The sequence below is a fragment of the Leptonychotes weddellii genome, chromosome 16 (genome assembly GCF_054177405.1).
Source record: "Leptonychotes weddellii isolate Sample4059 chromosome 16, ASM5417740v2, whole genome shotgun sequence".
In the NCBI taxonomy this organism is placed as follows: Eukaryota; Metazoa; Chordata; class Mammalia; order Carnivora; family Phocidae; genus Leptonychotes; species Leptonychotes weddellii.
Genome location: NC_138384.1, coordinates 40,209,919 through 40,234,476, shown reverse-complemented (window position 1 = coordinate 40,234,476; position 24,558 = coordinate 40,209,919). Strand labels below are relative to the sequence as shown.

Genomic DNA, 24,558 nt, shown 5'->3' with positions numbered 1-24,558 from the left:
GGGAGGGGGGTGGGAGGATGGGTTAGCCTGGTGATGGGTATTCAAGAGGGCACATTCTGTATGGAGCACTGGGTGTTATGCACAATGAATCATGGAACACTACATCTAAAATTAATGATGTAATGTATGGTGATTAACATAACAATAAATAAATAAAAATCCTAGGGGCGCCTGGGTGGCTCAGTCATTAAGCGTCTGCCTTCGGCTCAGGTCATGATCCCAGGGTCCTGGGATCGAGTCCCGCATCGGGCTCCCTGCTCTGCGGGGAGCCTGCTTCTCCCTCTCCCACTCCCCCTGCTTGTGTTCCCTCTCTCGCTGTGTCTCTGTCAAATAAAAAATAAAATCTTAAAAAAAAAAATGCTGAAGAAATGTAAAATTGTTCCTCATGTTGGCATCTGCACAGTGGCTTTAGAGCTTCCCATTGTGTAGATAACTATAAACAGTTCTCTCTTGATGGAACTTACTGGGTCTGTTTTCCAAAAGAGCTTACACGCCTATGACACGCTAAGAAGGCAAGGTATTTCCTACAATCCCATTTGCCTGGAGGCCTCTGTTCACCTTGGTGCACATCTCCCTAAAGAGCATACTTCAGCAAGTTTATGGCGCTTTTGATGTTCTTGGGTTAGCTGGCTTTTTCCAAAGTGGTTTTGTTTTTTAAAGAAATTATTATTATTTTTTATTTTTTAAAGATTTTATTTATTTATTTGAGACAGAATGAGAGAGAGAGAGAGCACGTGAGAGGGGGGAGGGTCAGAGGGAGAAGCAGGCTCCCTGCCGAGCAGGAAGCCCGATGCGGGACTAAAGAAATTATTTTAAGAACATGATCTTCAGGGGCGCCTCTCCCACTTCCCCTGCTCATGTTCCCTCTCTCGCTACGTCTCTCTCTTTCAAATAAATAAAATCTTAAAAAAAAAAAAATCTTCAGAGCCACATAAATCCCCTCTTCAGCACTCCTGAAGCCCAGATAACCTTGAGCTAGTGACTTTCCCTCCCCCAAGCTCCAGTTTCCTCCGTGTAGGATCAAAAATAGTGCGACCTCTTGGTGGTGTGAGAGTTCAGTCAGATTATACGGAGAGCGCACAATGTTGGCTCATCTATATTTTCATTCCCTTACAGGGATAAGCTCAGTACTAGCGAATTTTTTTTTTTTTCAGTTAACAGGGTACAAGTGCATGATGACAAAACTGTGGGGCTGCAGTTATTCTGCCATTATGTCCTTGAACATTGCAGCTGTTTTCAATTTTTCCACCATTATAAAACAGCGCTGTGATGAAACGTCCAGCAGCAATAATGGGACAGGTTCCTACTGGGGCAAAGGCCCGGTTGCTAAGGGGGAGGTCGGCGAACCAAGAAGGCTATTTCCGGTTGCCCTTAGTAAAGATGGCGGGAAGACGGGCGTCACCGCTATCGGGCTGCGGCGTCGGTGCCCTCGCCAAACATGGTGGCGTCGTGCCCGCCCCCTTAGCTTCTTCCTGTCTGTTGGGTTAGTCCCCCTACCTACTAGCTTGCGATGGCGGCAGCGATGGCGGCTTCTCGCAGTCTCCGGAACCTGCTGATACGGCGTGAGTCACCTCGACCCCTGGAAGCCCGTTGCTCTGGCGTGCTGTCATAGTCTCCGTAGGATGGAGTCCCGGTCTGAGCACCTTAAACACAGGGGTGCATATGCTCCCAACCGAAGAGCTCCCTAATTCTTTAAGCCTGTGTCTTACAGTTGGGTCGCTGACAGCTTGGTGTTCCCAATGTGGAGTCAGTCCCATGATCAAGGGTCTGAAGGAGGCCTCACACTGAGGCCACTGAGAAGTGTACTCCTAATCTGAAAGTTTGTATCCCCCTAAACTGAGGTTTCTTAAGGACCTGTGTTCCCCAGTCTAACACCACTGAGATGAAATGTGTGCCTTCTGCTATTGAAGGCACGGTGTCCCCAACTTGGGGTCATCAAAGGCTCTTCTTTACTTTGCCTCCCCAGGAGTGATGGCTCCCATCCCCCAGGGTCTCAGCCTTAGCCTTCGCCCCATGAGCTCCATTGCTCAAGATGAGGCCTCCACAGCAGCCCCCAGAGAAGCGCCAGACCACAACTATGAGTCCCTTCAGGTGACAGTTGCTCAAAAACACATCCTGCATGTGCAGCTAAACCGGCCTGAGAAGAGGAATGCCATGAACAGAGCCTTCTGGAGGTAGGGCCTGCAGATCACGGAGGCCTGCCTGCAGGAGGAGGCAGGGGCTGAGGGAGTGGGCAGGGGTGGGATGTGGGCGACAGGTGACATGAGGGCAGGGGTACCCTTCCAAGACACAGCCTTTTTCTCCTTGCCCCTCCCAGAGAGATGGTGGAGTGCTTCAACAAGATAGCACAAGACCCTGACTGTCGGGCTGTGGTGATCTCTGGTGCAGGAAAATTGTTCACTGCAGGTACCGGGTACTCTCCACCCCTTCCAGTCTCCCCTGCTCCTGGCAATAGAGCGAGGCTTCTTCATTAGGGTTTCAACCAGCTCCTAACTTCCACTTTTATCTTTTTTTAATTTTTAAAAAATATTTTATTTATTTATTTGATAGGACACAGCGAGAGAGGGAACACAAGCAGGGGGAGTGGGAGAGGGAGAAGCGGGCTTCCTGCTGAGCAGGGAGCCCGATGTGGGACTCGATCCCAGGACCCCGGGATCATGACCTGAGCCGAAGGCAGACGCATAACTGACTGAGCCACCCAGGCGCCCCCCTGTTAACTTCTTTACGTGTCCTTTGTTTACTTTCTACCCCTCTCTCCATTCTCCTTTTGTTGATTTTGTTCGTTCGTACAACAAACACCCAGTGCCAATCCCTTCCTGGGTGTCAGGGACCTAGAAGCAGTCCTCATGGAGCTCGTGCCTGAGAAGCGAAAGATGAGGCTTCATCGTGGTGGTGCCAGGCCTGGGGCCCTCACCTTCCAGCTTCCGGCTGACCGTAGCTGTCTGGTCCCATTTTCAATAGCAAGACTCTGAAGGCCAGAAAGAGGAAAATGTAATTAGTAGTTCCACCGATCGAATGAGAATTAAGAAAAAAGAAAAAGAAAAAAAAGAGGGACGTGCCCACACTTACTTCCTATCTGCAGGGTGTCTGGACACTGTACACATGTTAATTGATTCTCCCCGGAACCCTTCCAGACAGGTGCAATTATCATCCCCCATTTTATGTGTGAAGAAACAGACGCCCAGAGAGAGGAAGAAACTTGCCCAGTTCCCACAGATGGGAAATGGCAGAGCTGGGATTATTATTTTTTTTTGAGAGAGAGCGCGCATGTGAGAGCAGGAGATGTGGGGGCAGTGGAAGAGAGAGAATCCCCACAGAGCACGGAGCCCAATGCAGGGCTTGATCTCATGATCCTGAGATCATGACCTGAGTTGAAATCAAGAGTCAGATGCTTGGGGCCCTGGGTGGCTCAGTCGGTTGAGCATCCGACTCTTGGTTTCGGCTCAAGTCAAGATCCTGGGGTACTGGGATCGAGCCCCGCGTTGGGCTGTGTGCTCAGTGCGGAGTCTGCTTGTCCCTCTCCCTTGCCCCTCTCCCTGCTCACTTTCTCTCAAATAAATAAATAAATCTTTAAAAAAAAAAGTCAGATGCTTAACCGACTGAGTCCCTCAGGTGCCCCTAAAACGTGTAGGACTTTTGTTGATGTATCCGATGCTTTTTTTTTTTTTTTAAGATTTTATTTATTTATTTGAGAGAGAGAGAGAATGAGAGACAGCACGAGAGGGAGGAGGGTCAGAGGGAGAAGCAGACTCCCTGCCAAGCAGGGAGCCCGATGTGGGACTCGATCCCGGGACTCCAGGATCATGACCTGAGCCGAAGGCAGTCGCTTAACCAACTGAGCCACCCAGGCGCCCTATCCGATGCTATTTTGAATAATGAATAACGGAGCTAGGATTATGAATGACATGTGGAGCATTTAGAGGTTCCCAGGGGAGCCAGATGGGGGCCTTATCTGTAGTGAGCAGTTCTTTTTTTGTTGTTCTTTTTTTGTGTGTGTGTGAGAGAGAGGGAGAGAAAGCGCACAAGCAGGGGTGAGAGGCAGAGGGAGAAGCAGGCTCCCCGCTGAGCAGGGAGCCAGACACAGGACTCCATCTGGGATCGTGACCTGAGCCAAAGGCAGAAGCTTAACCTTCTGAGCCACCCAGGCCCCCTGCAGCGAGCAATTCTTTTTTTTTTTTTTTTTTTTAAAGATTTTATTTATTTATTTATTTGAGAGAGAGAGAATGAGAGACAGAGAGCATGAGAGGGAGGAGGGTCAGAGGGAGAAGCAGACTCCCCGCCGAGCAGGGAGCCCGATGCGGGACTCGATCCCGGGACTCCAGGATCATGACCTGAGCCCACGGCAGTCGCCTAACCAACTGAGCCACCCAGGCGCCCTGCAGCGAGCAATTCTTACGTGGGAGAGAGGACACCTTGGACCATGGTCTGGTCCTTTATCTCAAGGGGTTGCAAAACAGTGTGTGCAGGGCCAAGTGGGGTAGGTAAACCAGAAAAGCCAGTGAAAGGAGGTGTCGCAAGGTGCCAAGCTGGGCTTGTTCTGGGAGGCCACGTGGGTTCCGTTGAGTCACACAGGCTTCGCAGACATGCTGGCAGGCTGAGTAGTCAGGTGAAGGGCCTCTGGGGTTCTGTCTCCTCCCATCCTTGCTCCCAATCAGCTCTAGGGAGGGTTTTACCCTCACTTTCTGGAGAAGAAACCAAAGGCCCAGAGGATGAAGTCACCCCGCCAAGGTCACACAGGGGAGTTCTGTCTTACTGATATTTACCTCGCAGAAATTCAGCTCTACCCTGAGTCAAAAATCCTCAGGTCTCTCTTATTTAAACAAGCTGAGGAGGCGGCAGAGCCCCAGAGGGCTGGGGGTGTGGCCACATGTGGGAATGGTTTTTCAGGTTTGTCTGATAGCATTCTTCAGAGGCAAAAGGATGAGAATGATTAACCCCAGGAGGAAGAAAGTGAGGGATGATTCTGCTCAGAACTGCCTCACAGCAAGGTCTCCCTCAGAGTAAAAGCCGAAGTCCACCCCCTGGCCCGCGAGGCCCCGCACAGTCTGCCCCGTCACCTAGATTCCCGCCTCCTCCATGTTCCTCACACAGATCAGGGGCATTCCTACCACAGGGCCTTTGCACTGGCTTTTCCTGACATTTGGAACTCTCTGATCCCAGACATCCCTATAGCTCCCTCCCTCTTCTTTTTCAGATTTTTACACAAAAGTCACTTTTTCAGGAGCGCCTGAGTGGCTCAGTTGGTTAAGCATCCGACTCTCAAATTTGTCTCAGGTCATGATCTCAGGGTTGTGAGATGGCTCCATGCTAAGTATGGAGCCTGCTTAAGATTCTCTCCCTCTCCCTCTGCCCCTCCACCTCCCCCATCCTACTCCCCACCCCTGCTCATGTAAGCTCTCTCTAAAAAAAGTCACTTTTTCAGTGAGAGGGTCCCTGACCACCCCATTTATTATTATTATTTTTTAGATTTATTTATTTTAGAGAGAGAGCAAGAGGGAGGGGCAGAGGGAGAGAGAGTCCCAAGCAGATTCCACTCTCAGCACCCAGCCCAACGCAGGGCTGGATCTCATGACCCTGAGATCATGACCTGAGCTAAAACCAGGAGTCAGTTGTTTAACTGACTGAGCCACCCAGGCGCCCCCTGACCACCCCATTTAATACCAAAACAGCCCTCACTGCACGCACGCACCCCAACACACTCCACTCCATGTCCCTGCTGTAATTTTCTTTCAGCCCTTGTCACCACCGGACAAAATGTATTACTTATTCATCCATCTTCCCCATTGAAGGGCAGCTCAGTGTTGTCTGTATTGTCCACTTATTGAGCACCTGCTACATACTAGGCTCTGTTGAGGCACTGGGAATGCAGTAGTGGACAGAAAGCACTCCACTCCTGGAGCTCCCGTCTTAGAGGGGGAGACAGGCACTAAACGAGATAAGCACACAATTGTGTGATAAGGAGAGGGCAGTGACTGAGATAAGACAGAGAGGGAGGTAGAGGGTGATGGGGCTCTCAGAGGAGGTGACCTTTGATCTGTGGCCTGAACAGAAAGATGGAGCCAGTCTTTCTTTTTTTTAAAGATTTTATTTATTCATATGAGACACAGAGATACAGAGAGAGAGAGAGCATGAGCAGTGGGGGAGGCAGAGGGAGAGGAAGAAACAGGCTCCCCGCTGAGTCAGGAGCCCGATGTGGGGCTCGATCCCAGGACCCTGGGATCATGACCTGAGCCGAAGGCAGACGCTTAACCATCTGAGCCACCCAGCCGCCCCCCCCTTTTTTTTTTTAAGATTTTATTTATTTGACAGAGAGAGTGAACACAAGCAGGTGGGGAGGGGCAGAGGGAGAGGGAAAAGCAGACTCCCTGCTGAGCAGGGAGCCCGATTCGGGGCTCGATCCCAGGACCCGGGGATCATGACCTGAGCCAAAGGCAGACGCTTAACTGACTGAGCCCCCCAGGCGCCCTTGGAATCAGTCTTCTGACCATCACTTGGGGGAGGGACTGTTGTAGGCAGAGAGAGCTGTAGGTAGGAAAACAAGGTCCTGGGAAGGGACTGGGTGGTGGTGTTGGCGCAGCTGCCGGAGGCCTGTGTTCCCACAGGAACAGGCTGGAAACGGTGTTCAGGAGGGCTGGTGAGGTCTTGGCACATACCTTGTATTCTCTTCCAAATAAGTGAGATGGGAGGGAAGAGAAGGAGGCCCTGACGTGCTCACGAGTTCGTTTGGCTGCGTGTGGGTTGGAACGGCCAGGGCAGGGCTGGGAGCAGGGAGACCAGGGGAAACTATTTTAGCCAGAGCGCGGGGTCCGGGAGAGTGATTAGTGGAGGACAGGTTAGATTTGGGATCGTCTTGCAGTTGGAGCCCACAGAAATTGCTTCATCGCGAGTCTTCCTGAGGAAATGTTACCGCCATTGATTCATGCCAAAACCCTTGTCTCTTCTACCACCTGGCATGATGGTGAAAAGCATGACGTCTGGAGCCAATGCATGGGTCTGGGCTTAAAATCCCAGTGCCACTACTCACAAGCCAGCGTGACCTTGGGCAAGTGACTTAAACGTCACGTGCCTCAGTTTACCCCCCCAGTAAAATGGAGATAGTAAGAGGACCCAGCCCTATAAATGTTAGCTTTTATTTATTTCACACCCCATATGCAATCCCTCGATAGATCTTGCATGAGCAGCTTTTCCACTGTGGTGGTTTGGGGGTTTGAATCTGCTAAGTCTGAGTTCTGACCTCTAGTTGGGGCAGTGGGGGCGGGCAGGGGAAGGGGGTGCCTGGGAGGCTACATGAGCCTCCTCATGCCTCCCCACCAGGCATTGACCTTACGGACATGGCTTCAGAAATCCTTCAGCCCCAAGGAGATGATGTGGCCCGCATCAGCTGGAACCTCCGGAGCCTCATCAGCAGATACCAAGAGACCTTCAGCGTCATCGAGAAGGTTCTCTGGGGGGCTGGCAGGGCACCCCCCCCCCAACCCTGTCCATCCCTCCTGGACCAACCCTGACCCCACCCTTCCTGTTCCCTTGCAGTGCCCGAAGCCGGTGATCGCCGCCATCCATGGGGCCTGCATTGGTGCGGGTGAGTCTGAGCTACCCACCATCCATCCGGGCACTCACTCTAGCTGCTGCTGCCTCCCCACCTCAACCAGTGGCCTCTAGCCTCAGATCAGTTGCTAGTTAAACCCTGCCCAGAGGCGCAACCCCATCACCTGGGAGGAGGGGTCGGTCCTTGTGGTGGTTTGATGCGCCTGGCCTCCCCCTCGCAGGCGTGGACCTCATCACTGCTTGTGACATCCGGTACTGTGCCCAGGATGCTTTCTTCCAGGTGAAGGTGAGCCATCCTGAGCTGCTTCCTCGGATCCTGCTTAGAGGTGGGCGACGCATGGCAAGGCAGGGGCAGAGCGGCGACAGAGCAGGTTAAAGGGGTGGGGTGAGAGTGAGAAGGGAGGGCTTCATGGAAGTTAGTCAGAATTGAACCTTAAAAAGTAACACTTCGGGGGCCCCTGGGGAGCTCAGTTGGTTAAGCATCCAACTCTTGATTTTGGCTCAGGGTCATGAGATTGAGCTCCACGCATTGGGCTCCACGGTCAGTGGGGAGTCTGCTGGGGATTCTCCCTCTCCCTCTGCCCTTCCCCCTGCTCTCTCTCTCTCAAATAAATAAATAAATCTTAAAAACAAAAAAACCAAGGTAACACTTGGGCCATGAAGGAAGTCAAGGGTAGGCCATTGCAATCCATATGGGGTTTGGAGTGAGTAAAGGTATGGGGGTGAGGAGGAGGCTGGGGTTGCTGCTGGGATCAGTGCTGGAGAGGACGCGAGGCAGGATGGGGCAGGGGGTCAGATGGGCAGGGTTTGAGGGCTTCCCTCTGCAGATAGATGTGACCAACCTCGACGAGTTGGCAAGGCAGAGGAATTGGGAGGTGGGCTGTGTTCTAGGCGGAAGGAACCAAGTACTGACATGATGGCTCCTCCCAGGAGGTGGACATAGGTTTGGCGGCTGATGTGGGAACGCTGCAGCGACTGCCCAAAGTCATCGGAAACCAGAGGTGGGTGGAGGAGCCCGGGAGGGGACCGCAGGGCATCTCCTGGACCCAGGATGACTGCGGTCCCCTGATCCGCCCTGCCCTCTTGCAGCCTGGTCAACGAGCTGGCCTTCACTTCCCGCAGAATGATGGCTGATGAGGCCCTGAGCAGTGGGCTGGTCAGGTAGGAGCCGCGGCCTGTGCGGGTTAAGAGCTCAGGGGCAACCTGGGCAGGGCCCTTTGGGTCCGGGTGTATCCTCGCAGCGTTACAGGGGGGCTTACCTTCTCTGGGTGGTCAGTTCTTCAGGCTGCAGTCCAGTGCCCTGCTCTGATTGGTTCATTTCACTGGGCGGTTTTCTGCTTTCTGCTGTGATTGGCCACTTACTCCTCCGTGGGCGACACTCCCTCGCACACTGCCGCCTCCCCGCCCTCCCCAGTGACTGGTTCCCTTCATCCGCAGCCGGGTGTTCCCAGACAAGGTGGGCATGCTTGATGCGGCCTTCACCCTGGCGGCCGAGATTTCCACCAAGAGCCCCGTGGCAGTGCAGGGCACCAAGATCAACCTGGTCTACTCCCGCAATCATTCGGTGGCCGACGGCCTCAACTACACGGTAAGGCTCTGTGGCCAGCCAACCACAGCCCTTTTCTGATCCCAGAGAGGCCAATCAGGGCCCAGCAACCTGCTGCAGGCCTTGTCCTCTGATTGGTGCACTGCTGTCTCTTCCCTGTTTTTCATTGGCCCAACTCCAATCTTTCCCCGCCCCTGCCATTACACTCCACCCTCTTTATCCAGGCCACCTGGAACATGAGCATGCTGCAAACCCAGGACATTGTTAAGTCCGTCCAGGCTGCCATGGAGAAGCAGGAACTGAAGAACGTCACCTTCTCCAAGCTCTGAGAGCTGCCGAGGCCCAGGGCCTGGCCTTGTCCCACCTCATGCCCATTTCCTCATCCACAGAGAAGGAGAATTAGTAAAGATGGTCGCCTGGTGGCTTCTCCCTTGGTCTCCCCCGTTTCTAACCTTATAACCCTGATTTCCTCATGCCCAGGGCCTTATCTTCACCCGAACAATAAAGCAACTTAATGCACGCGGTGTCTTTATTGGAAAGAAAGGAGAGGCAGAAAGGAGCTAGGACATCCTTGAGGGCTCCCAGGACTGCCTGCTGTGCTGAAGGTTGGGGATGGAAATTTGACCAATGGGAACTGGAGCCGTGCAGGCGCTGCCCATTCAGAGCTGGCGGTAGACGGGCCAGGGCCCATAAAAAGTCTGGCGGGCTTGAGCAAGCAAAAGTCATGTGGCTTCCTCTGGGCTGGAAAGCTCCAGATGGTCTCCCTGCCTGCTCCAGGCTTGAGGGCGGTGTTCACTCTACCAGGCACCCACTCACTGCACAGCCTAGTGGGATCTGATGCCCCAGTCTGGCTAGAGTTCAATTGCTACCCAATCTTGGGCCAACTGCTTCATTTTATTTTATTTTATTTTTTATTTTAAGTAGGCTCCAGCCTCAAGGTGGGGCTTGAACTCACCACCCTGAGGTTAAGGGGTCACATGCTCTACCAACTGAGCCAGCCAGGTACCCCTGCCTCATTTCTTTTAAACTTCAGGTTTTCATGTCCGCATATAATCCCAACCTCCTGGGTTTATGTTTGGAATGAGTGCCAGAGGCCAAGGATGAATTTAGTGCCTTCTCTTCTCCAAGTCCTGTTCTGAGCATTTATTATCTTAGTGATTCCTTCCCAGGCTTCTATGAGGTTGATACTATTAAAATCCCCATTTTACAGATGGGCAAAGGGGGAAATTGAGGTTAAGGCCCTGAGCCAAGACAAAACAGCCAGGAAGTGGCCGAGGCAAGATTTGAACCCAGAACCTCTGGCTCCAGAAATCATGACTGAAACCACTATAGCTACAGTCTAATGTACATGGGTCAGGCACAGAGTGGGCATGCAATAAATGTAGGCCCTCGGGGCGCCTGGGTGGCTCGGTCGTTAAGCCTCTGCCTTCGGCTCAGGTCATGATCCCAGGGTCCTGGGATCGAGCCCCGCATCGGGTTCCCTGCTCCGCGGGAAGCCTGCTTCTCCCTCTCCCACTGCCCCACTTGTGTTCCCGCTCTCGCTGTGTCTTTCTCTCTCTGTCAAAATAAATTTAAAAAATAAATAAATAAATAAAATAAATAAATGTAGGCCCTTTCCTAGTTCCTAGGGGTGTCCAGAGCACCCCGTTCCTCCCTGCTTTAATTTCCTTCCGTTGCCCATCTGTCATGGGCCACTCCTGCAGCCTTGCCCTGCCCAACCCTCCTGATCTTATCCTCCCTCTGCTAACAAAGGTCTGGGCAGGCTTTTATGGGCTCTGATAAGGCCCTGGCAGGGCCAAAGTTCATTAGCACTTCCTCTTTGCAGAAGGGCCTAAAGTATCCCCCGCTCCGGCCTGATCTGGGTGTGTCTCCCCACCCCAACCCCCGGCCTAGCCCAGCTGATCTGGATTCTGGCTGGTGACCAGTGAGGCTAGCAAGAGAAGGGACACAAGGGGGTGCCCTAGAAAAAGATGTGAGCCTGGGATACCCAGAAGAGGGACCCCACAGACCCTGCCTAGCCAGCCACTCCCTTTTCCTCAGGTATAAGAGCCACCCGCCACCTGCCACCATTACCTGCTTTACATCTCTTCTCACTGGACAAGCCACCAGCCCAGCCTCTCAAGATGGCCTATATCCCTGCACCTGGCTACCAGCCCACTTACAATCCGGTAAGATGGTGACCCAGGACCTAACCGCGGGTCCCGGCTTAGCTCCACCCTGACCCCCCCCACACACACCAATTTACTCTCACCCTGATCCTTGGAGGCGCCCACCCCACCCTGGAGTCTGATTTCACCAGTACTCACCCTGAAGCTTGATTTGCTCCTACCCTGACCCTTGGGCTATTTATGTCCATCCCTGACTCGTGGCCCTCTTCCCCTTCACGCTGACCCCTCACCCCTGGTGTCCCCTCCCTCGCTAATGAGAGTGGGGGGCTTCTCGATGAGGGGTAAAGGCTTACCAGCCTCCTTCCACAGACTCTGCCCTACAACAAGCCCATCCCGGGTGGTCTCAGTGTGGGAATGTCTGTGTACATCCAAGGAGTGGCCAGCGAGCACATGAAGAGGTAAGGTACTCCCCCCATGCCAGGTGAGGCTGGGGGGGGCCACAAAGAGGGGCTTCCATCCCTAATGCAGGAGGCCTTCTCCCCTTCCTCCACCGTGCTTGGGAAGTCGGCTCTGGGTCACTGTACCCATAGCCAAAGACCATCCCGAGCCTGGGACGTCCAGGGCATGGTGACAGGAGGGGGGAGCCTGGGGGCTGGGGGAGGGAAGGGCAGTCAGGGAGGCTCACCACCAGAGGCAGTCCAGGAGTTGGAATGTCGGATTGGAACTGCTGGTTGTGATAGCAAGAATTCAGATCACAGGCTCGGAGCCAGCCAGCTCTGTGACTGCCCAGCTGTGTGACTGGGAAACCTCTCTGTGCTTTCTTTTCCCATCTGTAAGATGGGATTGCTTTGAGGATTCAGTGTGTAAAACATGTAGAACTGCAAAGGAAGCATTAAAATAAGTCTTAGCATTTTTTTATGGCCTTAAGATGGTGATGACAATTGAACTGACCTCAAGGCACTGTTGGGGTTTTTGTTTCTTTTTTTTTTTTTTTTTAAGATTGTATTTATTTGAGAGAGAAAGATAGAGCACAAGCAGGGGAAGGGGCAGAGGGAGAAGCAGATTCCCTGCTGAGCCCGGAGCCTGATGCGGGGCTCGATCCCAGGACCCTGGGATCATGACCTGAGCTGAAGGCAGATGCTTAACGACCGAGCCACCCAGCACCCTGGCACTGTTGTTTCTTTATTCATCGTTTTTTTTTTTTGCTCACTGAATGCTCACTATGTGCCTAGCCACTGGGGACAGAGCAGTCCCCAGGACCAAGATCTCTGCTCACATGGAGCTGACATCCTAGTAGAAAGGAGAGATGAAAGATAAAAATCAAATGTGCGGGGTCCAGTGGTGCTAAGTGCTATGGAGATAAATAAATAGGGAAAGGAGATGGGGAATGGATGTAGGGGGGAGAGGGGCGTGGCATTGTCCCTTTAAATAGGGTAGCCGGGGAAGGCCTCTCTGGGAAGGGAACACTTTCGCAAAGACCCAAAGGAGGGGAGGGAGGGAGCCTGGGAGTAGAGACTAGCAGCAAGAACAGCCGGTACAAAGGCCCTGAGGCAGGTGTGTGGTTGCCCAGTTAGAATAACTTCAGGGGTGCTGGCATGAGCGGAGGCGTGGATGGTGCTCTGACTTGGCTGTTCATTGGGTCCCCCTGGCTGCAGGTGGGGAGTGGCCTGGGGGGGCAGGGTGGCAGCAGAGAGACCTGAACAGATATGTGTAAGGTTCCTAGGACAGTGTCTGGCCCATAGTGAACGAGGAAATGCAGGAGTCTCAGTTGCCAAGTTGGGAGAGGCTGGGGTGGTGGGGCGGGGGCGGGGCGGTGGCCTGGTAAGGAAAGGGAGAGAGGGAATGCGTTGCCAAGGGAATCTGCCTCCTGGACTTCAGGGGCCCTGCCCACCCCCTCCTCTCTAGTGCCAACAGTGGCCAAGTGTGTTGTCCCGTTTTGTCCTCATCCCGCAACCCCCTCCCGCCCAGTTCAGGGACGTGTTCCAGGACCTTGGAACAGGGTAGGTCAGGGAGGGCTTCCCGGAGGAGGGCCCCATGCGCGGGCAGGTGGGACCAGGGGGAACAGCCCTTCCTGTCCCGCCAGGTTCTCCGTGAACTTCGTGGTGGGGCAGCATGCGGGAGCGGACATTGCCTTGCACTTCAATCCCCGCTTTGATGGCTGGGACAAGGTGGTCTTCAACTCGCAACAGGGCGGCAAGTGGGGCAGCGAGGAGAAGAAGCGGAGCATGCCCTTCCGCAAGGGCGCGGCCTTCGAGCTGGTGTTCATGGTCCTGGCGGAGCACTACAAGGTCTGAACTCAGGGGCGGGGCCTCCCCTCCTCCCTCCCCCCTTCCTTTCTTCCATCTGTCCCTTCCCCTCCTCCCTCTCCCCACCACGCTTCCTACCTCACTTTTCTCTTTTCCTTCCTTTCTTCCTTCCTGCCCAGTAAAACATTTTTCTCCTAAAAAAGTCTTTTTCCTCTTGTTTCTCACTCCTGTTCCTCCACGGGCGACAGCCTTCTAATGTTTCATGTGTCTCACCTTGTTCCTCTGTGTTCTTGCAAAATGCATATTTTTGCTATTTTTTTTTTTAAAGGTTTTATTTATTTATTTGGGAGAGAGAGAGAGCGCACACACGAGCAGGGGGGAGGGGCAGAGAGAGAGGGAGAAGCAGGCTCCCCGCTGAGCAAGGAGCCCGACGGCTTGATCCTGGAACCCTGGCTGTGATCATGACCTGAAACACCCAGGCGCCCCTATTTTTGCTATTTCTTCTGGTGAACTCTGAGCACACACAGAAGGAAGAGGGGGCACAGCCACCCCCTGGTCTCCTTGGCCAGCTCCGGATCCCTCTGCTGTCACCCTTCCCTCACACTTCCCCTTGCATAGGATGTAAGAGCAAATCCCAGATATCATGTTATTCATAAATATCTCGAGTTGCAGCAGCACATGATGCCATTGCGCCACGGAAAACACTGACCGTTCTTCCTCAGCGCCCCCACATCCAGTCAGAGGTCCGGTCACCTCATAAATACCTTAACGTTTCTACACTTGGAACCAGGCCGTGGATAAGGCCCACATGTTGTGACTGATTACTATTATGCAAGCATTTTTTTTTTAATGTGTTATTGAAGAGTGCGGGTCATGTGTACCCAGCTCACTGGTTCTTCATAGAGAGAACACACCCGTGAAACCAGCACCTACGTCCAGAAACAAAAGCCCTCTAGCCCCAGAAGCCCCCTCGTGTCCCTTCCAGTCCCCTTGTCCCCAGGGGTGGCCTTTATCCTGACTTCTCTTGCCCTGGATCTGTTCCTGTGTCTTTATTTTAAATTATTATTATTATTTATTTTATTTTACTGCGTGGAGCCCAGAGCAGAGCTTGAACTCGCAACCCTGAGATCGAGACCTGAGCTGAGGGGCGCCTGGATGGCTCAGTCGTTGAGCGTCTGCCTTCAGCTCAGGTCATGATCCCGGGGTCCTGGGATGGAGTCCCACATTGGGCTCTTTGCTCAGCGGGGAGTCTGCTTCTCCCTCTCCTCTGCCCCTGCGCATGCTTTCTCTATCTCTCTCTCTCTCTCTCAAAAATAAATAAAATCTTTAAAAAAAAAAAAAAAGATAATTAGGCAAGGCTCTACAGAGGATTTCCAGAAAGCCTTTGACATGCCTGGCTGGGTTTTAATGTTCCCAACAATCCCAGAGCCAGCCTCCATTTTACAGATGAGGAAACAGAGGCTCAGGGAGGGGAAGTGACTTCCCTGAAGTCAGACAGCCCACACGTCATCCCTGAGGTCAGACAGCCCACACGTCAGAGCTAGACTCAGGCCCAACTCATTTGGTGCCAAAACCAGGACTCAGACCAGATCCTCTCCGGATGGCTATCCTGACTAAATTCTCTGTTCTCTTCCATCCGCCAGTCTGTGAGCTGACTTTTGACCCTGGCTTGACCTCTGACCTGTGGACTCCAAGATTCCCCATTCTGTGGCTATCTAGCTCCCCTCCAAGACTGGAGTCCAAGTTAAAATGATCGTTGCTCCCTACTTTCTATGTCTGCCTTCCCAAGGTCCTGGGTGCTGACTCTGACCTTACCCCTGCCCCCCAGGTGGTGGTAAATGGAAATCCCTTCTACGAGTTCGGGCATCGGCTGCCCCTACAGATGGTCACTCACCTGCAAGTGGATGGGGACGTGGAGCTTCAATCAATCAACTTCATTGGTGGCAACCCGCCCCCAGGCCAGGTGTGTGGCATCTCCCTCTCTTGTACGCCCCGCTTCCTTCCTTAGTCCAGGCCCACATTCATCTGCGTCCCGAGCACGTGCTCTGTGCCAGGGGCCGCAGACCCAGAGGCAACCGACCCCGGCCACTGGGAAGACGTTTCACCAGATGGCGTTGGCTGCAAGCGGTCAGGGCAGGGATGGGAGATAGACCCGAGGTGTGGGGGGGCCAAGGGAAGGGCTTCCTGGAGGAGGCGGAAAGGCGTAAGCTGAGTTAGGAAGTCAAGATAAGAAGGGACAAAAGCCACAGGAACCACAGGCAAGTTCACAAGCAACTGCCTAACACGGCTAGTCACCAAGAAAGTCACTTCGAATCACAAGGAGCTGCCGTCCACACCCGCGGGAAGCGCTGTGCGGAGAAAAGCGCACAACAACAATTGTGGGCGAGCCCGGGGACCGGCCCACACTCCCCTGGAAATGGCCGGGAGCAGACACGCCCCCGGCGACCTAGAAACCCCACCCCCAGGGCCACGGTGAACAAACAGCCACCAAAACAGCCACTGCAGCCCTAGACTCCCGCCAGGCGCTACACTCCCCAACCCGTCAGGCCCCTCACCTCCACGCTTGATGATCCTCGGGCCCATTGGACAGATGTGGGAACTGAGGCACAGAGAGCTTAAGTAACTTGCCCGAGGTCACGGAGCTGGTGAGTGGCCGGCGGGGGTCTGTGCCCAGATGAGGGACCGGCAGGAGTGGAATGTCTTCATCTGCGAGGGGCCACGGTCCTGCGGGTGTTCATTTTACCATGGTACTTCATCCATGCATTTGAACAAGAAAAACGACAATAAGGCTATTTTGGAAGGGCCTTCAGAATCGCTGGCCTAAAATGGAAGTCAAGGCAGAAAGGCGATCATTGGAAGAGGAGGGAACCAAGAGAAGGAGTGGATATAACTTACGGGGGCGGGGGAAGCCTTCCAGCCCACACCTGTGAGAAAGTACGGACAAGAGAGACACAGAGACAAAGACAGGGAGAGACAGAGACTGAGAAACAGGAACAGAGACACACGCAGACTTGAGAGAACCCGAGGCCAGCAGGGGAGAGGCACGACTGCTCGGTGCCCCAGCGCTGGGCACCAAGAGTGAGGGCCAAATCCTGACTGGGGGTGAGGTGAGCAGGGGTATCTGTGGTGTGGGCTGGGAGGATGTTCTGAAGAGCGTCGACTTTATGGAAGCTTCCAGGTTGAGGGGGACGAGGGGGCGGATGAGGACTCCCAGACAGGAGGAAGCAGGATAAGGGAGGTAAATAGAATTTACCAGGCCTGCCCTAAAGGGGTGGAGTGTCACTGCTCACTGGAGTTCATGGCAAGTTCCTAAACATGGCAAGTTTTTCTCCACTCATAAGCCACCAGGTGCCACTCTTTGACCCCAGAGTTCCCTCGGACGGGGGTGATGGGGCTGCCCTGGGCACGCATCCTTGACACCCTCCAGGCCCTAATTTGGGGTCTCCCTCATTGCCTGCCTGCCTTCACACATTGCCTTTTTGTCCACAGACACCCATGGGAACTCCAGCATACCCAGTAAGTACCTGCTGATGGGTGGTGGGTTTCTCCTTATGGTGGGGGTTTGGTGGCATGAGGAGGTCTTGGGGCAGCCCAAAGACCCCCAGCCCCCCTCACCATTTCTGCCTTCTATCCATCTGTCGGGTCCTGGACACACCCACCAACAGCCAAGTCAGCTGCCTGTAAGTGGGAGGGTTGTGGGGCCATTTGGTGGGGGGGAGGGGTGGAGAGAAGTGCGGGGGCCAAGGAGGTTGGGCCCCCAGTCATACCCATCCAGCACCCAGAGATATGCCTACATGTAGTCAGTGTGCCGTAAATATTTGTGGAATGTTATAGACGAATATCTCTCCTTCCTCACTTTGCAGACCATGGAGGGACCCCCGATCTTCAACCCGGTAAAGTGTCCTGTGGGAGTTTAGGGCTCTGTGGCAGGCAGTTTGTGGGGAAGCAGGAACTGATGGTGGGTAGGGGGCCCTGACCACTGGGGCCCTGAGAGGGTGGGAAATAGAGTGGGCAGAGGTTGTTGGGTTGGGAGGTAGGGAGAGGATGGAGTTGGTGGCCGGAGTGGGGAGCGGATGGGGGTTGGGGACATTTCCTAGGAGTGGGCACCCCTCTCTGAAAATTTGTCCCTGCCTGGCCTCTGGTGACCTGAGAGATAATAGGACCTCATGTTCTCTTCCTACAGCCTGTGCCATTTAGGAAGAGATTGCAAGGAGGTCTTACAGCCCGAAGAACCGTCATAATCAAGGGCTCCATACCCCCCATGGGCAAGAGGTACACAATCTAGACTGAGGTGGGAATCCTCAGCACCCTTCCTCCCTCAGACCCGGGAGTCTGGGCCCCAATCCCCTTCTCCCTTGGAGAACCAGGCACTGACCCCCATCTGACTCCCACCTCTGGCCCTCTCTGCCTTCAGCTTTGTCATCAACTTCATGGTGGGATCCTCAGGGGACCTGGCTCTGCACATTAACCCTCGTCTGACTGAGGGTCTCGTGATTCGGAACAGCTATCTGAATGGTTCATGGGGATCCGAGGACAGGAAGATCTCCTACAACCCATTTGGTCCTGGGCAATTCTTTGATGTGAGTCTGGGGTCCCCTTCCCACCCCCCTTCCCTCCAAAGCCTCTGTCCTGGCCCTGGCCTCAAGCCTGCCCTCTCCCTGCAGCTGTCCATTCGCTGTGGCATAGATCGTTTCAAGGTTTACGCCAACGGCCAGCACCTCTTCGACTTTTCCCATCGCCTTTCGGCCTTCCAGAATGTGGACGTGCTGGAGATCCAGGGTGATATCACCTTGTCCTATGTCCAAGTCTGATCTATTCCCTGGGCCATAACTCTTGGGAACACAGAGTGAAAGATCCCACAGGACTCCCTTCTAAGCCCCTAATAAAATGCCTGTGCATGTCTCATGAGTGTCTGTGACTCCATTCACCTCCCTCACTGGTTCCTTCCTTCCTTGATTCAATCATACACTGTCCATTCAGCCATACAGTCAACTGTCCATCCATCCTCCCATCACAATAAATCTATGAATATCCCAGACACAGATCTTGGGATTTATGTGTATCAGCTTGTTCAGTCCTCACAAAAACACCAGGAGGTGGGAACTATTATTATTGTCCCTCCGGAAAAGATGAGGAAACAGGCAAATTAAAATAAAGCAAATTGCCCAAGGTCACACAGCCCATCAATGGCAGAACGAGGATTCAAATCAAGGTGGTCTGGCTACATACTTAATCGCTATACAGTCCGTTTTTCCATCCATCCATGCATCCGCCTCTCCATTCATCCATCTCAACATCCATCAATCTCTCTAAATATCCATCCAAGTATATGTTCATCCATCCATCTAAACATCCAACCAGGGGCACCTGGCCGGCTTGGTTGGTGAAGCAAGCAACCCTTGATCTCAGGGTTGTGAGTTTGAGCCCCACGTTGTGTAGAGATTACTTTAAAAAAATTTTTTAAATCTAAAACATAAAAAATTAAAAAAAAAATAAACATCCAACCATTCATCCACTCACCTGTCCGTCTAGCTCTCCACCTATCCAACTATTTGTCCACTCATTCGCCAGCCAACCCTTCAACCATCCATCTGACCATCCAACCATTCAAATTTCTAACCATTGATTTATTTACTCATCTATCTGTCTATCCATTCAGCCATCCTTACACCCAACTCATGCATTCATCTCTTCATCCCTCCATTTGTCCATGCAATTCTCTGCCTTCCATCACATCCATCCATCGATCCATCGATCCATCCATCCATCCTCCATATGCCCGTTCATCCCACTGTTCGGCCATCCATTTCTTCATTCTCTATCCTGTCATCCATCCATCTCTTTAGGATCTATTCTTCCATCCATTTCCAACTGTTTGTCCATTCGTTTATCATTTCATCTCTCCATCTGTCCACTAACCGTCTGCCATCCATCCAATTGTCTTCTTACCAAGTCAGTCTTGGTTGATTCAATCATGTGTTCATTTATTTACACTTTCATTCACCCATTCATACATTCCTTTATTCATTCACTCACTCATTCACATATCCATTATTCAGGCATTTTTCAGTGTCCATTCATTCGTTCATTCATTCTGTTTATTGTCTCATTTTTTTTTTAAAGATTTATTTATTTATTTGTGAGAGAGAGAATGAGAGACAGAGAGCACGAGAGGGAGGAGGGTCAGAGGGAGAAGCAGACTCCCCGCTGAGCAGGGAGCCCGATGCGGGACTCGATCCCGGGACTCCAGGATCATGACCTGAGCTGAAGGCAGTCGCTTAACCGACTGAGCCACCCAGGCGCCCATGTTTATTGTCTCATTTATTCTTCTAATCTACTTCTCAAACTTGCCTGTACATTCCAATCATCTGGGGAGCTTTTATTTTTTTTATTTTTTATTTTTTATTTTTTTAAGATTTTATTTATTTGCGAGAGAGAGAATGAGAGACAGAGAGCATGAGAGGGAGGAGGGTCAGAGGGAGAAGCAGACTCCCTGCTGAGCAGGGAGCCCGATGTGGGACTCGATCCCGGGACTCCAGGATCATGACCTGAGCCGAAGGCAGTCGCTTAACCAACTGAGCCACCCAGGCGCCCGGAGCTTTTAAAAAATATTGATACATGACCCCAATCCAGACCATTGTTAGGTTAAACCATATGCATATGCCATTTTTTGTAGGGTAAAAGCCAATAATTTTGTATGTTCTAGCCTGGTAAATCAGTAGTGGGTCCTAGGCACCAATATTTTTCTTAAGCTCTCCAGATGATAGTGGTAGAACCACTTTGGCAAACACTGATCAAGGATGTTCTGTGGACCCTCAGACATGGGGTGGATGCTGGGGAGGTTGGGAATGGAAGAGGGCTGACCTGGGCAGCCTCCAGTCTGAGATGTTCTTTTCCTCCTTCTCGGCCACATGGGAGTGGAGACTACTTCTCCCTTTTGCTCCCCTCTCTCCCTGGGCAGTCACTGCCCAGGGTGACATGTCCCAGGGATAGCAGTGGAGAGGCAAATCAGTAGCAGAGCCTTGAGGGGCTCAGGGAGAGGGGCTGAGACTGGAGCTCCTCCTGGAAGAGCCGGAGAGGTCATGTTTAGTTTTCTATCGATGCTGCAACATGTTTGAAGAAATAATGGCTGCAAACTTACTAAAGCTCATGAAAGCCATTAATTTATAGATCTAAGAAGCTCAATGAACTGCAAGTAGGATAAATACAAAGAGAGCCACACCTAGACCCATCATAGACAAACTGCTGGAATAAAATAAAAGACAGAGAAGGCTTTGAAAGCAGGAAGTGAAAACAGCGCATCACGTAGAGGGGAACAGCAGTACAATTAACAGCTAACTTTTTGTAGAAACAGTGAAGATCAGAAAGCTGTTGAATGATTCAGTCAAAGTGCTGCTAAGAGAAAAATAAAACTGTCAACAAATAATTCTATATTCAACAAAACTGTATTTCAAAACAAAAGCAAAATAAAGACATTCCCAGATGAACAAAAGCTGAGAATTCATTGCTACCAGAGCTGCTGTCTAGGGAATGCTAAAGGAAGTCCTTCATGATGAAAGAAACTGACCTCAAGCAGAAACTCAAATCCACAGGAAGAAATAAAGAGCCCCAGGAATTATAAGTATGTAGATGAATATTTTTTAATTGTATAAATATATTTTTTCTGTTTACTTCTTTTGATTTCTCCCCCCCACCTTTTTTTTTAGTTTTTAGTTGTTATTTTGTTTTTCTCAGTAATCTCTACACCCAACATGGGGCTCGAGCTCATGACCCGAAGGTCAAGAGTTACATGCTCTCCTGACTGAGCCAGCCAGGTGCTCATCTTTTGATTTCTTTTAAAATATTTTATAAAGAAGATTATAACACTATATTGTCGAGTATATAGCATATCTGTATGTGATAATATTTGACAATAATAGCACACGGTGGAGTAGAAAATAGAGGTATATGGAGCAAAGCTGCTACATTTTACTGGAATTCAATCAGTATTAAACTTGACTGTGGTAAGTGGGGCAACTGAGATTACTTAAAAATAAAATCTTCATTTTTTAAAAATAAAATCTTGGATGCCTGGCTGGCTTAGTTGGTTGGGTGTCTACCTTTGGCTCAGGTCATGATCCCAGGGTCCTGGGATCAAGTCCCTGAGCAGGGAGCCTGCTTCTCCCTCTGCCTGCTGCTTCCCCCACTTGTGCTCTCTCTCTCTCTCTGTCAAATAAATAAAATCTTTAAAAAATAATAATAAAATAAAAACTCTAAAAATAAATAAATAAAGTTGACTGTGATAAGTTAAGATATATATTGTAATCCCTAGAGTGACCACTTAAAAAACTACTTTCAAAAAAATACTGCTAAAAAAAATCAGTAGAGGAATTTAAACGATTCATTAAAAATTGTTTGACACAAAAGAAAGTAGTGAAGGATTAACAGAGAGCAAAACCAAATAGCAAACAAGGCAGCCAGAGAGGCAATTATCTCAATGATTACATCAAGTGTAAATGATATAAACATTCCAATCAAAAGGCAGAGACTGATGTCGTGGTCAGCCACCAAGGTGGCCTCCAGTGGTGCTCACACCCTTGTGAACTCTCCTCCCAAGCTGTACCTGGGTTGCTGTGTGTGACTAGGAATATGGCAGAAAGTTAGGTTCTAAGAGACACTCCAGCTTCTCTCACTCCTGGATCGCTCCTCTAGGAGGAGTCAAGATGCTCCTCCAACAGTCATGTGTAATGGCCCATGTAACGAGAAACGGAAAACTGCTGCCAACAGCCAAGTGTGTGAGCCTCCCCAGAAGAGGCTCCTCTCGTCCAAGTCAAGGCTTCCGCGCAGAGGTTGCAAACCTTTTCTGCAACGGTCGCACGGTGAATATGTTAGGCATTGGGGGTGATCTAGTCTCCACCACAACTGAACTCCACCGACCAAGCACAAAAGCAGCGATTGGGCAGGATGGACATGCAAGAGGCTCGCTGTGTTCCCATAAAACCTGAGTTATGGACACTGAGATTTGAATTCCATATACTCTTTAGTGGTAGGAAATACTCTCCTTTTTATTGTTTTCAGCTATTTATTTATTTATTTTAATTTTTTTAAGGTTTTATTTACTTATTTGTCAGAGAGAGAGAACACAAGCAGAGGGAGAAGCAGGCTTCCCGCTGAGCAGGGAGCCCGATGTGGGACTCGATTCCGGGACTCCAGGATCATGACCTGAGCCGAAGGCAGTCGTTTAACCAACTGAGCCACCCAGGCGCCCCTGTTTTCAGCTATTTAAAAATGTACAACCTATTCTTAGCCTGGGAGCCATACTCAACGGGGCAATGAGTTGGTCTGGCCACAGCCGGAGTTTGCGAAAGCTTCTTTCTGATGATGGCAACTCCACAGATGGTTTGAGCGTAACTCCGTGGAAAATCAGAGCCACAACCACCTGGATCCTAACTTCAGAAACTGTGTAAGATCATAAAAATGTTATGGTGCTAAGTTATGGGGGTAATTGATTAGGAAGCAATCCATTAGTAACATACTGTCGGACTGAATTAGAAAGCAAGATCCAAGTAAATGCTGTCTATAAAAGACACACTTTAGATCTTAGACACCAATAAGTTGAAAGTAAAAGGATGAGAAAAGATATACCATGGGGGCGCCTGGCTGACCCTGTTCGAGGATCATGGGACTCTTGATCTCGGGGTCGTGAGTTTGAGCCCCACGTCAGGTATGGACAATACTTAAATAAATAAATAAACTTAAGAAAAGATACACCATGCCAACAATAACCATAAGAGAGTAAGAAGGACAGCATTACTATCAGACGCAATAGATATTAAAAGAAATTGTAATAGGGGTGCCTGGGTGGCTCAGGTGGTTGAGCATCTAACTTAGTTTCAGCTCAGGTCATGATACCACAGTGGAGGGCTCCAGCCAGAGTCAGGCTGCTACTCAGCAGTAGACTGGGAGTCTTCTTCAAATTCTCTCTCCCTCTCCCTCCCCCACTGCCTCTCCCCTGGCTCGTGTATGGACTTGTATGCCAACCCCCCCAGCCCAAATAAATAAATAAATAAAATCTTTAAAAAAATAAAAATAATAAATTGTACAGAGGGGTGCCTGGCTGGCTCAAGTCAGTAGAGCATGTGACTTTTGATCTCAGGGTCATGAGTTCAAGCCCCATATTGGGCATGGAGCCTACTTAAAGAAATTGTACTAGAGACAAAGAAGGACATTTCATGGTGATAAAAGGGGCAATACATCAGATATATACACACATATACATATATAGTAAATATATGTATCAAATAAAAATGTATACTAACAACAGACCCCAAAACACATGACAGATAGACCACTGAGCAATTATAAGTTGCAATACCCCTCTTTCAGTAACTGATAGAACAACCAGACAGGGGGCGCCTGGGTGGCTCAGTTGGTTGAGCGACTGCCTTCGGCTCAGGTCATGATCCCAGGCTCCTGGGATCGAGTCCCGCATCGGGCTCCCTGCTCAGTGGAAAGCCTGCTTCTCCCTCTCCCACTCCCCCTACTTGTGTTCCCTCTCTCGCTGTCTCTCTCTCTCTGTGGAAAAATAAATAAAATCTCTTAAAAAAAAAAAAAGGAACAACCAGACAGAAATTAGTAAGGATGGAAAAGACATAGACATGATCAACCAGTTTGAACTACAAGCTAACATTCCACCTAACAAAAGCAGAACATACACTATTTTCAAGTATACTTGGAAAATTCTCCAGAGTAGATCATAAAATAAGGCCATAAAAAAAGTTGTAATAAATTTACACAAATTGGAATCATACCTATTCTCCAGACTTAATGGAATTAAGTTAGAAACCAACCATAAAAAAATTTAGGAAATCTCCAAAAATGTGGAAATTAAACAACACCCTTCTAGATGGCCCATGTGTTAAAAAAGAAATCAATAGGGCGCTTGGGTGGCTCAGTTGGTTAAGCAACTGCCTTCGGCTCAGGTCATGATCCTGGAGTCCCGGGATCGAGTCCCATATCAGGCTCCCTGCTGAGCAGGGAGTCTGCTTCTCCCTCTGACCCTCTTCCCTCTCGTGCTCTCTCTCTCATTCTCTCTCTCTCAAATAAATAAATAAAATCTAAAAAAAAAAAAAAA

The 24,558-nt window shown here is 50.8% G+C and overlaps 4 protein-coding genes across 8 annotated transcripts in view; 3 read left to right on the top strand and 1 right to left on the bottom strand.

Annotated features, from left to right (window-relative positions):
• The window catches only part of EIF3K (eukaryotic translation initiation factor 3 subunit K), a 142,212-nt gene that overhangs the window by 24,029 nt on the left and 93,625 nt on the right, over positions 1 to 24,558 (bottom strand). The window lies entirely within an intron of this gene.
• ECH1 (enoyl-CoA hydratase 1) lies at positions 1,422 to 9,610 on the top strand. Its single transcript, XM_006739382.3, has 10 exons — positions 1,422 to 1,562; positions 1,967 to 2,174; positions 2,318 to 2,406; positions 7,315 to 7,439; positions 7,531 to 7,579; positions 7,767 to 7,831; positions 8,476 to 8,546; positions 8,635 to 8,706; positions 8,983 to 9,133; positions 9,316 to 9,610. The coding sequence occupies exons 1-10, from the start codon at positions 1,511 to 1,513 to the stop codon at positions 9,418 to 9,420; spliced, it is 987 nt and encodes a 328-aa protein (XP_006739445.2). The 5' UTR covers positions 1,422 to 1,510; the 3' UTR covers positions 9,421 to 9,610.
• Positions 10,700 to 18,350, top strand: LGALS4 (galectin 4). Of its 5 annotated transcripts, none has more exons than XM_081806838.1 (10): positions 10,700 to 11,259; positions 11,569 to 11,657; positions 13,283 to 13,487; positions 15,274 to 15,408; positions 16,935 to 16,961; positions 17,084 to 17,125; positions 17,309 to 17,338; positions 17,629 to 17,717; positions 17,860 to 18,025; positions 18,110 to 18,350. In XM_081806838.1, exons 1-10 carry the CDS (start codon positions 11,215 to 11,217, stop codon positions 18,254 to 18,256), a joined length of 975 nt encoding a protein of 324 aa, XP_081662964.1. In that variant the 5' UTR covers positions 10,700 to 11,214; the 3' UTR covers positions 18,257 to 18,350. The 5 variants fall into 5 exon arrangements, with proteins under 5 accessions (XP_081662964.1, XP_030890449.2, XP_081662962.1 ...); XM_031034589.2 differs by having other exon boundaries at positions 11,132 to 11,259; positions 17,111 to 17,125; XM_081806836.1 differs by having other exon boundaries at positions 11,132 to 11,259; positions 16,935 to 16,962; positions 17,088 to 17,125.
• CAPN12 (calpain 12) overlaps positions 22,757 to 24,558 on the top strand; it is a 9,846-nt gene continuing 8,044 nt past the window's right edge. Inside the window, exon 1 of the mRNA XM_081807590.1 lies at positions 22,757 to 22,823. Coding sequence (XP_081663716.1) covers positions 22,757 to 22,823 — 67 coding nt within the window. The remainder of the gene's footprint in view (positions 22,824 to 24,558) is intronic.

Excerpts from the sequence above, each read along its gene's own strand:
- LGALS4 (XM_081806838.1), top strand. The coding sequence starts at position 11,215 with ATGGCCTATATCCCTGCACCTGGCTACCAGCCCACTTACAATCCG. Across the intron at positions 17,339-17,628 it reads GACCCCCGATCTTCAACCCG|CCTGTGCCATTTAGGAAGAG; the intron begins GTAAAGTGTCCT and ends CTCTTCCTACAG. Across the intron at positions 18,026-18,109 it reads GTCCTGGGCAATTCTTTGAT|CTGTCCATTCGCTGTGGCAT; the intron begins GTGAGTCTGGGG and ends CTCTCCCTGCAG.
- ECH1 (XM_006739382.3), top strand. The coding sequence starts at position 1,511 with ATGGCGGCAGCGATGGCGGCTTCTCGCAGTCTCCGGAACCTGCTGATA. Across the intron at positions 2,407-7,314 it reads AGGAAAATTGTTCACTGCAG|GCATTGACCTTACGGACATG; the intron begins GTACCGGGTACT and ends CCTCCCCACCAG. Across the intron at positions 7,440-7,530 it reads CCTTCAGCGTCATCGAGAAG|TGCCCGAAGCCGGTGATCGC; the intron begins GTTCTCTGGGGG and ends GTTCCCTTGCAG.